This window comes from Notamacropus eugenii, chromosome 1 (genome assembly GCF_028372415.1).
Source record: "Notamacropus eugenii isolate mMacEug1 chromosome 1, mMacEug1.pri_v2, whole genome shotgun sequence".
NCBI lineage: Eukaryota > Metazoa > Chordata > Mammalia > Diprotodontia > Macropodidae > Notamacropus > Notamacropus eugenii.
The window spans coordinates 561,069,573-561,084,624 of NC_092872.1; the positions used below are offsets into that span (position 1 = coordinate 561,069,573).

At 36.3% G+C, this 15,052-nt stretch overlaps 1 protein-coding gene across 1 annotated transcript in view; it reads left to right on the forward strand.

The window, feature by feature from the left end:
- The window catches only part of MYT1L (myelin transcription factor 1 like), a 301,089-nt gene that overhangs the window by 118,609 nt on the left and 167,428 nt on the right, over positions 1 to 15,052 (forward strand). The window contains exons 6-8 of the mRNA XM_072634320.1: positions 3,152 to 4,123; positions 8,983 to 9,117; positions 12,982 to 13,072. Coding sequence (XP_072490421.1) covers positions 3,152 to 4,123; positions 8,983 to 9,117; positions 12,982 to 13,072 — 1,198 coding nt within the window. The remainder of the gene's footprint in view (positions 1 to 3,151; positions 4,124 to 8,982; positions 9,118 to 12,981; positions 13,073 to 15,052) is intronic.

Genomic DNA, 15,052 nt, shown 5'->3' on the forward strand with positions numbered 1-15,052 from the left:
TCCACACTCTTTCATCCTGGGGAATTCTTGTTCATTTCACTCCAGAAATCTTCCACAGTGGATCTACTCAACATGCTAAAGTTCTTCTTTTAATTATTTTACAAGAGGCTAATATGAGTCTTTTACTTGCAGGTCTATCTATACTCCCTTTCCCTTGCTATGTAATTAATTTACCTTGTTGGATTCTAAATTTCTGGAATGACAGCCCTAAGATAGTACCTGCAGTATATCCCAAATGAAGAAAACTGAATACCCAAAGTATGGATTTTTTTCAGTCTTAGCAAACATAAACATAAAAAAAAAAATTTAGTGTTTGTTGTTGTTGTCTTTGGTTGAAAAGGAGTGGGCTAGTCTCATCACATTACTAATCTAAGCATTTTTCTTCTCTTACACATTTCAGAAGAGGAGGATCAGGAAAACTGTTGCAATATTAGAGTTTAGTAAAGGAGAAATTGATAACCCTGTTCTGATTACATATAGAACACTATGGTCAGTTCTAAGAACTATATTTTAGGAAGGACAACACCAACTGCAGAATGTCCAGTGAAGGGAACAAAGGATAGTAAGGCCCTTTGAGTTCCTATCATATAAGCTCTGATACAGGAAGTAGGGATTCTTAGACTGGAAAAAATAAACTTGGGGGGTTGAAGAAGGATATGACAGCTGTCTTTAAGTATTCCACTATGATGTGGAATAGGACTCAGACTTGTTCTACTTAGTTCCCAAGGGCAAAGTTGGGTGCAATGGAACATCCACTGAGGTCTCATCCGCTTAGAGATCTGTGAAGGAAACATGAAGGCAAAAAATTCAAAATTATTTTACTTTATCCATTAACTCAACTACCCAATGCGTCAAGTCTGTGTATGTGTTTTGGGTAATCAGATCTTTCTTCCTGTAGAGTCGTTATAGGCACTGTAATTTGGGGCTTAAAAATCTCCACCAACTTTATATCACAGAAGAATTCAAAAACAGACAAGAGATGGTGCATGGACGTGGCACAAGCTGCTTAACTTTAGGGGTATCCCAAAACCACAGCCCATGCATCCAAAACTAAAGTGCATGAATTGAGAGGAGAATATAACTTTTAGAATTTCAAAATTTTTTAAATTGCAATCTACATCTGCTCCTACATCTCTAAATTCTAGATAAATGTCACAAGCTTATTTCCGGGATGAGTTCTTTCACTACCTTTCAAAATAACAACACTGGTCATCCTTATTTCCCCTCACTGCCCTTGGAGGATATTTTTACCCCCTAACAGAGAGGTGAGGACTGATGAGGATGATCTAGAAAAATGCTATTTCTACTTTTGCCCTGTGAATTCTAAGTAATTGAGCTTAATTTACTCTTATTTAGAAGGATGTGTGAATTGAGGTGCATGAGACAAAGGACTTGGAGACTCAGTGCACTGGGTAATCAGGATCCCTTAAGATTTTCTGATGTGGCTTTGTTTCTTTCTTTCTTTCTTTTCCTGGTGAAAAAATCTTATTCCCAAACAGAGGTGATTCATTTGTGTGTTAGGAGACTGCTCATTCCATCATTTCTGAGGATGAAAAGCAAAGAGAGCATTAAAGGGAACGCAAGAGGAAGTAGCCCTCGGATGACTGTGTTAATACCAACAATCCTCATTTCACAAACATGCCAATAAACAAAACTTGTTCTGTTTTAAGAGAAAAAAATACAGAGTTCACACCTGATTTTGGCACATAATTTAACTAAATCAAACTTTAAAACACTTAAGATTTAAATATTACAGAATCCATTTTTTCTTTCCCCATATTGAAATTATTTTCAGAGGGGAGAGGGAAGATCAATGTATAGTCATTATGTGTTATGAATTTGCTTAAAGTCCAGACTTGTGGTTTAATCAGCATAGGTATTATTAAAACTTCCTCCACCAGCAATCTATAAGTGACTTACAGTCTTAGAAAGCTGACTGGGATACTGAGAGGTTAAGTGACTTACCTGCATTCACATAAATAGCACAGTCAGAGGTAAGACTTGAAATAAGATTATCCTGGCCCTTTGGATTTCAAATAATTAAGGTATACTATTTTGACCCCTAAACATAGTTGACACTAAATAAATATTTTGTTGAATTGAACTGTGTAATATTTAGTGATTTCAAGGATGTTGCTTCATGATAAAAATTTTTTGGTATTTGCATTCTGGGAACTGATTTTTTTTAAAAAATCAGTTTCTCAGAGAGTTTTGAGGAAGTGAGTGAATTCATGGTACACAGACACCCCCATGCAATAATTTTATCTTCTCACAAAGATTTTCTTGAGATTAAGATCATGAAAAGGACATAGCTGCATGTCAGACCATGAATATCATCCTATTATGTTGGTAGAATTTGGATCTACTCTGGAACTATACTGTTCTACATAGGTATTTGTTCCCTGAGTATCCATTTCCTTGCTTGTCTCCTTCCTACCTGACTGTAATGATTGTGGGATACATATGAATCCTGGTTTACGTCCTAAAAATTTCTTTCAAAGCTTCTTTTGCTTCACGGTGTCATAAAAAATAATGTCTCAGTAGTATCAAATTTGTGATGACTGAATAGGTCTGGTAGCCTTTGAATTCAGCCTAAGAATTCACTATAGTATTAAACAGGACTGGCAGAGTACATCTCTGGGTAGTTCCTTAAGAGCTTGTCTTTCCCTCAGTGAGATGTAGAATGCATTGCCAAGGAAACAAACCACTGGAAAACTATTATACTTTATACCCATTTTAGAGCTGGCAATGAACAAAGCCCATAGGCTCTTAGAAAGTTTAGTAATATGATTAATTATTATAAGTCTGATTAAGTTGCAAATAAAGAAAAAAGAAGTTATTTTTGAAATTGAAGAAAAAGTAGAATTTTTTGTCTAAAAATATTTACAATATTTCCTGGTTTATTATAAGATTAATGAAGGAAATTAATGGTGCATAACAAATATTAAAAATGGCCTTGTGTTCATTAGAGTAATCTATTTTCTTAATGTCAGCAATTTAAACCTAAGCGCAAATATGGCTTAAAGGTCCTAGAATTATGATAAAGTGTTTGACTTGTAGCTTCTTTTCTGACCATGCTAATATAACTACAATTCAACTTCTAGCTTTTTTCCTTTTCCTTTCCTTTTTTTCTTTTTTAATTTTCTTGCAGAAGATCATCAAATGAATTGTCACAATACTCGAATAATGCAAGACACAGAAAAAGATGATAACAATAATGACGAGTATGATAATTACGATGAACTGGTGGCCAAGTCATTGTTGAATCTGGGCAAAATTGCCGAGGATGCAGCCTACCGAGCCAGGACAGAGTCAGAAATGAACAGCAATACGTCCAATAGTCTGGAAGATGATAGTGACAAAAATGAAAATATGGGTCGAAAAACTGAGCTGAGCTTAGACTTAGACAGTGACGTTGTTAGGGAAACCGTGGACTCCCTTAAATTACTAGCACAAGGACATGGTGTAGTGCTTTCAGAGAACATTAATGACAGAAATTATGCAGACAATATATCACAGCAAGATAACAGAAACATGAACTTTGTAATGCTAGGGAAGCCTATGAACAATGGACTTATGGAAAAAATGGTAGAGGAGAGTGATGAGGAGGTGTGTCTCAGCAGTTTGGAGTGCTTGAGAAACCAATGTTTTGATCTGGCTAGGAAACTCAGTGAGACAAACCCACAGGACAGAAATCAACAGCAAAATATGAACATCCGTCAACATGTCAGGCAAGAAGATGACTTCCCAGGAAGAACACCGGATAGGAATTACTCTGACATGATGAACTTAATGAGGCTTGAAGAACAGTTAAGTCCCAGATCTAGAACTTTTGCTAGTTGCGCAAAGGAGGATGGGTGTCATGAAAGAGATGATGACACCACCTCTGTTAATTCAGACAGGTCTGAAGAAGTATTTGATATGACCAAGGGTAACTTAACCCTTCTTGAGAAAGCTATTGCTTTGGAAACTGAAAGAGCAAAAGCCATGAGGGAAAAAATGGCAATGGAAGCTGGCAGAAGGGACAATATGAGGTCATTTGAAGAGCAGCCTCCAAGACAACTTCCTGGGGAGGAGAGAAAGCCTAAAACCAGTGACAGCCATGTCAAAAAGCCATACTATGGTAAAGGTAAAATTTTATCTAACATATGTTGTCTCATGATGATGTGAGCAAAAATAAAATGTTTTCTTTATAGTTTAACGTGGACATACATTACAGTAAGTTATAGATTTATTATGTATTCCTTTGATGTAGCTCTTAAATAGCTTGTTGTGCTTGTGACTTAAAAGCAAATAAAGAATTTTATGAGAAATGTACACAACAGTTCAATGTCATATAAGAGTAAATGATGATATTTTTCCAGTGAAAAAATAGTAATTTTTTGTAATATAGTGTTCAACCAAAGAGTATAAACTCAGTAGTAAAATTATGATAAAAAGGCACTGTTATAAAAAGAATCACACACTACATTTGACGACAAGACTTTATGTAACAGTTAGTCAATCAGCTATGAAGTGCGTATTTTACAGATTGGATTGGGTAGGTGGCATCGTGATTTATAAAATTATCATCAATGACAGTTATTGATGAAGCCTCTCCCATCTAAAACGTTAAGTTCCCTGATAGAAATTGAACAGTATCAGAATGACCGATAACATAAGATAAGGGCAGTGACGGCACATTAATTATCTTAAGATAGTAAGGTAATGGAAGCCATTTGCTATGCAAGGCACAGTGTGGCCTGGGCTGAGATCAATAGCAATTTCTTTCCTATATTCATTCCACTTCACTGATTCTGTTCCGTTGTGGAAACTGGTAAGGTACTTTTCTTAAGTATAATCCAACCCCACACACTAAAAATATGTGTAATGGGTTACTTTTTTAAAGTGTTTTCATTTATTTAAATGAGGATGTATGTATATGTGTACAGGGATAAATAGTTAATGTATATATATATACATATACATTTATGTATATATATATGTATATGTGTGTGTATGTGCTTTTAACCCTTTGCAATTATATAGGTATTCTACAGGTATGGTTTCAACTTGAATGATTTGCTTCATGTTTACTATGAAAAATGTTGGGGGTTTTTCTACCTTCAGGCAATTTTAATTACTAATAGACTAGTTTTGTTTCAGAAAAGCTAATATAAGAATCTGGATTATAAAGGCGGTTGTTGCATTATTTTGAATTCCAAAGTAAAAATTATTCTATTTCTTCCTTCCAAAGGGACATAGGTGTATATTCTCCTCTCAATGTATGCACATGATTCTGGTAATGCATGTCACCAAATGGTGACAAGTTGGGCATTCACAAGGCTGAGGCCCAAGTCAGCCTTTCAACCTTTAGAAAACATTCTTCTAAATACCTTACAAGTTGACTATAGGGATTTTGAGATATTAGCTGCATAGATTTTGACAGTTGTTTCAAGAAGGCTTCTTCAACAAGCATTTATTATTCTTGGAAACCATTCTACTATTCCAGTATATAGGTGGTCATGAGTTGTGCTGGATACTATGGGCCTCAGCATATTTTTTAAACAAAATAAAAAATTCTTCCTTGTGGAAGAATGGAGATTCAGATTTTACTGGGGGAGGGTTAAAGAATGGGTATTAAACCATATATGTTTCAAATATAAGAAAACTATAATTTTATGACTATAAATTACCCTGACATTATGTATAAGAAGCATTTAATTAAGAAGTACAGAACCTTTTTCACTCACACAGGAAATAAACATGGTTTGCAACTTATAGTATCTTACTTGCATATAATTACTCAATTAGACAGGTGCATCAGTAGGCATGTTTTAGTTAATGAACATTATAGCAAGAGTATAAGATCTGATGAGTGTTATAGTAAGTGCTCTGACATCAGAGGGCAGAACTAGGAGCCATGGGGATAAGTTGCAAAGACAGATTTAGGCTCCTTTTAAAGGCAATATTTCATAGCAATTAGAGCTCTCTAAAAAGGAATGGATCTTCTTAGGAAGTATGGGGAAGTTGGATGACCTCTCTTGGGGCATTATAGAGGACATTCCTGCAGAGAAGACTCCCTTTCAGTTCTGAGATACTGTGGTTCAATCCAACAAATGATCTGGTGTACTGTTTTTACAAATCCTATGTTGCTCCAACTTCTTTGGTTTTCTGCTATTGTTGCTATTGATGGCCCTTTAAACAGCAGCAGCAGCACTTACTGAGTTGTACTTGGAGATGAAGAATAGAAATACCTTATCTCCTTGGACTAAGCAGGAGAGGGACAGGAAATGTGATTTCTTTCCTCCTCAGACTTACTATACTGAGAAAAACACCCAGACTAACATGGACTTTTAAAACGATAGAGGAAGCCATGACTCCTCACCTTCCCACAGTCTCTTCAAATCCTTTCTCTCTGATAGATTTTTAAAGTAAGTCTTTATCTAATCCTTTTCACTGTCTCTCAAGTTTCTTTTTAAGATGCCCACAAGTATATGTTGTATTCTTCAAAGAAAAGAAACCAAGCCAAGCAGGGTGACTAGAATTAATTTTTCTATTAATTGGGGGTAGTCTAAAGGGATGTATGTTTTGTGGTTCTTATTTGTTTCTTTTTCTCCTTTATAAAGATATGATAACTATTATTTTGTCGTCACCATCTGACAGATTCCCACAACGATTCAAACAGTAGATTTTTTTAGTCTTTATTTCTAACAACATGTTTGCTCTTTATTAAAGGCAAAACCTAGATCATCATGGTATATGATTAATGTTATACTTGTATTACCTATACTCTTTAGACTTATTCAATGCAAATTTCCAAAACTGTTAGGAGTTATCAAAATTACAGTAACAAAGTTTTGATAGCAAGATGGAAGGGAGGGATACAAAACTGGTATGAGAAGAACAGCTAACCAAATGCAGCACACAGGCTTTTTTATGTAAGATACAGAGTTTGTTCAGAACAGACTTGGGGGGGAAAGATAAATGAAACGAGAGGCAGATAGGGTTAATATATTAAAATAGTTAAAGCAAGGGGTGAAGATAGAGTTTTCCAAATCCAGACAGCATTCATGCATCGAGAGGAGACTATGCCCCTTTCGTCTTCCAATAAATGAAATGGTTTATGGCCATGTGATTTTATTTCATGTATGAGCATACTTCCAGAACACTACAGAACTCTTTGGAAGAATACAATTTGGTGGCCATTAGCAAATTTCCTAAACAAGCCCAATTCATCCATTGATTTAGGGCCATTATAATCTCTCCCAATAATGTGTCCTTTAAAAGTCTCATGTCCTGCCTATGCCATAGAACTTAATAAAATCAGTAATATCTTCTGAATCTGTTACTGTGCCCTCAATACTTGTGTCTTTGCATCAATTCTGTGTTTAGTTATTCCATAGTACTTTCTTTTAATGCAAAAAGATTTTATTTATTAAGAGATGGGAAAGGGGGAGAGAAGTTCAATAGAGATTCTTCAGTGGTATGCATAAGAGAGATAAAAATGAAACATTTGATTTTGAAACGCAAAACACAAAAATTCCTAGTTTGTCATTGGGTTACCAACCATAAATGATGAGAGCAAAGTACATGACAATTGGGCCAAAGTTTTACCAAACAAATGTCATTTACAAAAATTCCAGCACCCACACAGTAAATAAATTAAAAGATAGGCATATTTATTATAGAATAACTGAAAATCTACTTTTCTAGAATATAAAAAAGGATCAATAGCTCCTATGTTCTTTGGCAAATGAGATTTAGCATGAATAAATTAGGAGGAAAGAAGGAAAAAATTAGCCAACATATATTAAACCCCATTGGGAGGAGATGGTAGAAGTAAAATAATGTGAATCCTATACCACTATATACAAAAATAACCCAGCCTCAAGGAGCATAAAGGAATTTTAATTGGATCTTCCCATAAACCAAGATTTTAACATCCAAACTACAGGGAAATTTGGTTTATTTGGCTACCTTGGCAATTGGTTTTCAGCAACTAGCAAGAGATCTATAAAATGGACTTTGAGAAAACTTTACTCTTAGGTGTGAACTGCACCTTGGAAGCATTTACAAAGAAGGATTTGATGTTGGGAAAATTTTCAATAGCAATTCCATTTCTTTTGTGGAACTTAATACTAAGTTCTTGACCAAATGTCTAAGCTAGTATTACAGAGAAGCCAATGAGACTATAAAGAACCATTAACCATCCCCCCCTTAAAACTGTAGCTGCATCTACATCCACAGTATGATGAAATCATTTCCCCAGTTTCACAGTAAAGACCCAGAAGTCAGAACAAGTGATTACTGCAGTGACTTCTGAAAATACTTTTGATTGCTCAAAGTATTTATCAGATGGAATTTCCACCTTTTTGTCACATGCTTACAGTGCCTTCTGAAAGTACAATTCATTTTCAGTGAGAGACTGAAATTGGTATGCTAAGGAGCTGAGTCTCTTAACCTCAAGAGAATAAACTTCAACAATAGTAAATTTGCATCTTTCAGTACATTTGGCAGTAGCACTCAATGCAGGGGAGATCCTGCTAAAGTGTTTTGAATGACCTTACACTCTTTAGTCTATACTTGAAAAGAAATTGGTCTTTGGCAATTCTAGAGGGGTGGGGGCGGGGGGAGGTGTTCTCTAAGAAGGTCATGCTCCATCACTATTTCTGCAATGTTTCTTTAAGTAACACTGTTTAACACATAAAACACAAAGGAAATAATGTGCCAAGCAAAATGTAGATTTGGAATATTCTGCATTTCTTTGTAGAGTAGAACTCCATTGTGATGTCACTCATTACTATACCAGTTTCTGATATACAAGGAGTCAAATGTATCACTCAAAACAGCCAGTTACACAGAGTCAAGGCCTGAAAATCGGATCCATGGTCTTTGAACCTGGACACTGGTAGTGTTTCAATATTATGTCACATTGTCAGTTAACCACATTTCTCTTAAATCAGTAAAATGCGTTCATTTGACACTTTTTGTCACTTTTAGATCCCTCAAGAACAGAAAAGAAAGAGAGCAAGTGTCCAACCCCAGGCTGTGATGGAACTGGCCACGTAACGGGGCTTTATCCTCATCATCGCAGTTTATCCGGATGTCCTCACAAAGATAGGGTTCCTCCAGAGAGTAAGTCCATGTTTCACGGATACCAAGTGTGAATACAATCTCTTACAAATCTGTCTTTTGCCATCCCTCTTTTTATCTTTTCTTCATTCCCATCTCACTTCACAGTGCAACCTCGTTTATCTGGTTCCTTATCTATCTAGACCACCAACTCATTCAGCCTCTATCTACTGTGCAAGTGGGAGTTGCTGATTCCTTCTAATGGGACTTGGCATTCTCCAACAAGGTGTTATCTGTCTGCTGAGAGACATCCCATGCATGAGCTCTTAAGTCTTGTCTCTTTGCTATGAGGTCCTCTCCAACACCATATGCATATAGGAGAAGGGCCCTGAGATATTTCTTTGGGTTACTTGGATTTTTGTATGTGGCCCTAGTCAGTGCTTATATATGAGGTTGTACTGTATTTTCATGTGTAATGTCTGTTCCATGTAATACTTATTCCATCATTTCTACCACAGTATAAACTTAAGTCAAAAATTAATGAAAATGCATTTATTGGGTGTTTACTCTATGCCAGGCATTGTGTTAAACAGTGGGGATAAAAATACAAAAATGAAAACTGTCCCTATCCTTGAAGAGCTTCTATTCTAATAAGGGAAAACAGTGGATAATAAGGGAGTGGGTGGCCAGAAATATATGTTTTGGTCTTTGTTTCTGATTTAGGAAACAAATCATTGTGAATTAAGTTTGAACCATGTGGAATAAATCTCAAGAAAAGCATCATATCTTTTAATATTTAATGGTGGTAATGTCCAACTTCTCCCCTTTTTATCACGGAAAATACCTGCCCATTTTGAATACAATTAAAACGGATTGCTTAAGAAGAGTTAACTTGCTTTGGCAGCTTCAGAATTGGCTCCAGGAAATAGAGGACTTGACTTTGAGCTTAAGCTGAAAGTATGTTTGAGACACTGTCATTCCCCTGGCATAACAATTTTTGCCACTGTTTGTAGCAGGGGAGAAGAGTGGAAGAATCAAGAACTAGGTTCCAAGTGTGGTGTGTTGAATATCTGACTCTTCTTTTAGAGTGGTCTTCAGCGTACTTCCATTAAAATAGAGAAGGCACAAGTAGCACTGGAGAACTAGGGATTGGAGGGAAATTTATAAACTCCAATGTGCTCCCTTGTCAATTTCAACTCCTAGAGACACAGGTTGAACTCTAGTACCGTGCTGAAACTTTTGACTCATGTTTCGTGTAACCATTTTAGAAGAAATTGTGCATGACAGTAGAATCTTTGTCTTTCCTATGTGATTACCAAAAATGTTAGTGAACAAATAGTTCTTGATGTATCCAACTTGTGAAATGTGCTTTAAGAATATCTCTGCATAGAGAAGATACTGGGACTAACCATTCTATATGATAGCTGTGTGACCTTGGGCAAGTCACCTTGGATCTAGAACCCTGAATCACCCTTCTGTAAAATGAGGGGATTGGATTAGATGGTTTCCAAGGTCTCTTCCAGCTCTAATATTCTTTGAACAGCCCTAAACATGTGTTAGAGGAGTAGATAAAATTATTTTAAGGGGCTAAAACAGGAGACAATGAACTGGGATGAAAAGCAGAATTTGGGTCAAACAATCACCTATCTGGTCCTGGCTCTGTTTCTACCTAAATAAGAGAGCAAGTCACATGGGGGTAACTATACTATTTAGATGGTTTCCAAGGTTCCTTCCAACTCCAGAATTCTACGATTCTAGAGAAAAATTAATCTCTCTATATATTGTTACTTGAGGGCATGCATTTTTCTTGTTTCCCTTTTAAAATAAAAGAGAAAAACCAGCCTCAAAGACAAAAAAATCTGCCTTCAAGTAGCACCTTTTAACACATGCTGTGTGACTGTGACCAAGTCATTTAACTTCTCAGTATTCTATGCAGCTCTCTAAAACTAAGTTGCAGGGAAGATCAGACCTGCATTGATATGAATGAATGAATGGATGGATGGATGGATGGATGAATATTTATTAATATATTCCAAACACTGTGCTAAGCACTAAGGGAGGGATTGAAAAAAATTAGGCAGTCACACCTTTCTGAGTTCTTACATTCTGATTGGAGGAAATAACACATAAAAGAAAGTTAGAGAAAGGAGTTTCCTCATGGGGACTTCTCTAATTAAATCACAGGTCCAGTTCCTATTTCCTAAAGTAAAAAAAAAAAAAGTTGATGACTGAACCTCAAAAAAAGTCACCACACTCTAGAGTTTCATGAGAAAATACCAAATACGATAAACTTTGTACTCTGCCATGGCATAATAGCTTAATATTATGTGGATTTAGTTCACTTTACCACAGGTTAAGTGATACCACCTGAAACCTAGTAGAAGTAGCAAAAGGTAGACCTGATATCATTAGTCTAAAAACATATCTTAATCCTGTCCTGTCCAACTCAAGTCAGCTTTTATGAATATGTTCTAATGCTATTTAATTACCTTGGGTCACTAATTTTAAAAAAATATAACTGTTGTTAAGCACTTGCTAATATGTGGTTCTTCATAATATAAAACTAAAGTAGCAGTGGAAGCCTTTTCTGGAAGTGGTTTGGCCCCCTTTCCATTTCTATGCAGGCTTGCTTCATCATTTCACCAAAATGAGACATGTTTCCCTGTCTTTTAGAATGCCCTGCAAGTCACTTCTAGGCACACAATGTGAAAGAATTGGATATGGATAATTTAAGGTGGGAAATGGTTGTAATTATAGGACAATTTAGGTCAACATCCATATCATGGTCCTGGTCAGATTGCAAATGTAGATATCACAAGCACAGTTTTACTCAAAAGAAGGGCTTTAGAATATTATTCTGTATTTTTAAGTGTCCTGGTTTTTTAAGCCAGCTACCAAAGGACATGGAGTCAGAAAGCTTGGGCTCAAATTCCTCCTCTCTGTTGCCATGGGCTAGTCATTAAAATCCATGAGCCTCAGTTTCCTCATCTGTAAAATGGAGATTAATGATACCAGTAGTACCTACCTCACAGGGTTGTTGTGAGGCTCAAATGAAATAATGTGTGTAAATTGCTTTGCAAACTTTAAAGCGCTATATGAACATTATTTTTTTTAATCATCCAATGAGGCCAATGCACAAAGGAATAAGATTCTTGTATTTTTTGCCCTCATCAGATTGCACTCCAACCTGTGCTTTAACAGATGAGTTCTGTTGGTAATAAAAAGTAGGCAAAACAGTGTGGATAGAAACATATAAATCTATCTTTACCAAGCAAACCACTTAAACAGAATGCCCCACAGATAGTAAATAGGAACATCATTTTCCTGTTCAAAAAAACAACATATTATCATCATTAAAGCTCTTGCTTGTTAATTTTACAAGATGAAATGATTTTTCACATAACTTGTCCAGCTCTTCAAAATAATATTTAAGGAACAATACAAGATTTAATTCTGAAAAAGTCATTATTATAAATTGATTTGATTTATACAAGGTCTGCTCCCCCTGTCCCTTCCCCTGTTTCCCAACCTTTTATAATATTCTGGGATTGAAAATCTTAAGGATGTTCATGAAATATTACCAATCTACATGTTGTTCTGTGGCTAATCAATATTCAGTACTAAGGTATGGAAAATATATTGGGAGTTCCTTGCTTCACTGTGACACTACAGACAAATTAATTATTGCATTCTCTATCCTCCATAACTCTCTTTGTGCTCCTCTGCTCTGCATGCCAATTAGAATGAGATCAGAAATTCTCTCTTTTTTCCCTTCTTGTGTTTTTCTGACCATGCCCATCACCAGTATTTGAAGGAATGTCTATTGTAAACTAACCCAGCCTCTTGTTATAATGATTACATATTCTTGTATCCTAAGTGTTTCTGTGTTTTAATACTCGGCTGTTTTCTCTACCTCTTCTTGTCAAGTTCTTGCCATGCATGAAAATGTTCTCAAGTGTCCTACACCAGGCTGCACAGGGCGCGGGCACGTAAATAGCAACAGGAATTCTCACCGAAGGTAAGCAAAGCATTCTGGGATTTGATGTTAGAGGGATAAAAGCTTCCCAATGGCAGCATTCCTGGTGAACCCTTCCAAGGGTGTGCGCTTCCTAAGGCACTTCCCTAACTTACAGAAGGTGACAGATGGTCCTTGGTGTGCTGTTTATAAAGAATTACGAGTATGTTCACATATTGCATGGGGAAGACAAATGCATATGTTCTCTCTTTTTGCAGGTTGGGTTGAGTTGTCTGTATCCCTTCCTAAGGTTCCATCTGATAGCTCAGATCCAGTTATCTTCCAAGTATAATTCAGATTCTTTCCTACTGGATTAATTCCTTTGCATTTGTCCACCTTGGAAGACATTTGACTTTTTAGCTCACTCCCTCTGCACTGAGAGATTTTTCTGAACTTTCCCTCTCCCCCACTCAGCTTTGGCTGCTTACTGCCTGGAATTCGTTAATGGAAACCTGAGTTTTGAGGAATGCACTGTTCATTCAGGATGATTTATCAAAGAACAAAATGAAACTGATGCCAGAACCTATACCTGAGGGGCTGTTATATGAATATTTACCTCTGCATTCAGAATAGTGCCCATCCTTTATATCCCCATCCTTTCTACTATAGTAGATATCCCCATCTATATATCCCCATCCTTTCTACTACTACATCCTTTCTACTTTCAGCTCCTCTTAGAGCATAAGCTCCTTGAGGGCAGGGGTCATGTTTTATCTAAACTATGTATCACCTGCAGAAGAGAATACAAGTCCCCACAAACAGTAGGTGCTTAATAAATGTTACTTGTATTGAATTGTTCTATTATCTCAAACAGCTTGGCATGATGGGGTCAGTGGTTCCCAGGAAGGTATTGTCCTTGGCACTACTGCCAAAACCAAAGTGTTCAGCCTCTGATATAAAGCTAGTAAGAGAAGTGAGAAAGTAGCTTCTGGCCACCATATGAAATACCTAGACTTCCAGTTTCCAACAAAAAATTAACATATAATAAAATACACAAAATCATACCAAACCTAATGTAATCTTCTTTGGATGATTCAGAAAGTATTTCATTATCCTCAAAGCCTCAGGATCATTATTCTATACAGAATTTATCACTCTCCTATAAATGTATAGAAATACTGATTCATGGAGATGTTCAGTTAATGAATGGAATCTTTTGCTGGAACCCTATTTCAAAACAAAACAAAACTTAAAACAAGTTCAACATTTTTCTTCTACACAAATTCTTGTCCTAGTCATTTTTTCTATGTATTCTTAAACCATTCCTAACAACCACTCCATGTAAAGTGCCTTTATATCAGAGGCTGAGGAGACCCTAGAAGAATTTCCTACTATTGGATGTTTCCAGATTCCCTGATATCACACAGGATTATGGGCTTTTCACAAATGAAGAATTCTGCTAAAAGTTTTACTTTTTTGCTTTCATTTTTGCCTGTCCACCTGTATTTCTTTGGTTATGTGATATGATTATATAACCCAGAACCCACACTAACAGAGATTTGCCAGGATAAATATTTCTGAAGCAGAAATCTTGAGAGGCAGATGGAATGTAGTGGAAAGAACATAGCATTTGTGTGCAAAGGACTAAATTCAAATCCAAGTCCTTCATTTGCTACCTGTGTGACGTTGTGCAAGATCCTGACCATAAATGAGAGGGTTTAAATTTGACCAGTCTAAGTCCTTTCCAGCTCCTCCTCCCCATGTTCCCATGTCAATGTGCAGTGTAGCTCTTGTATTTAAAGTTCCGATAGTGAGGCTGACAATACCTTTTCCTTCCTATTTGCATAGCATGATAACATCCCTAAAAAGTTATAGTATATAATTCAGGCACCTAAATATCACACAGAATCAGCCCAAATGGACAGGACACATTTTAAGCCCCACAGTGTTAGTCATGCAAACAAGGTGCCTCTAAATATCTAGGCTTGGTGGCAGCTGAATGTTAGTCTCAGAGCCTCCCACCACTTTTATTTCCATTCATGG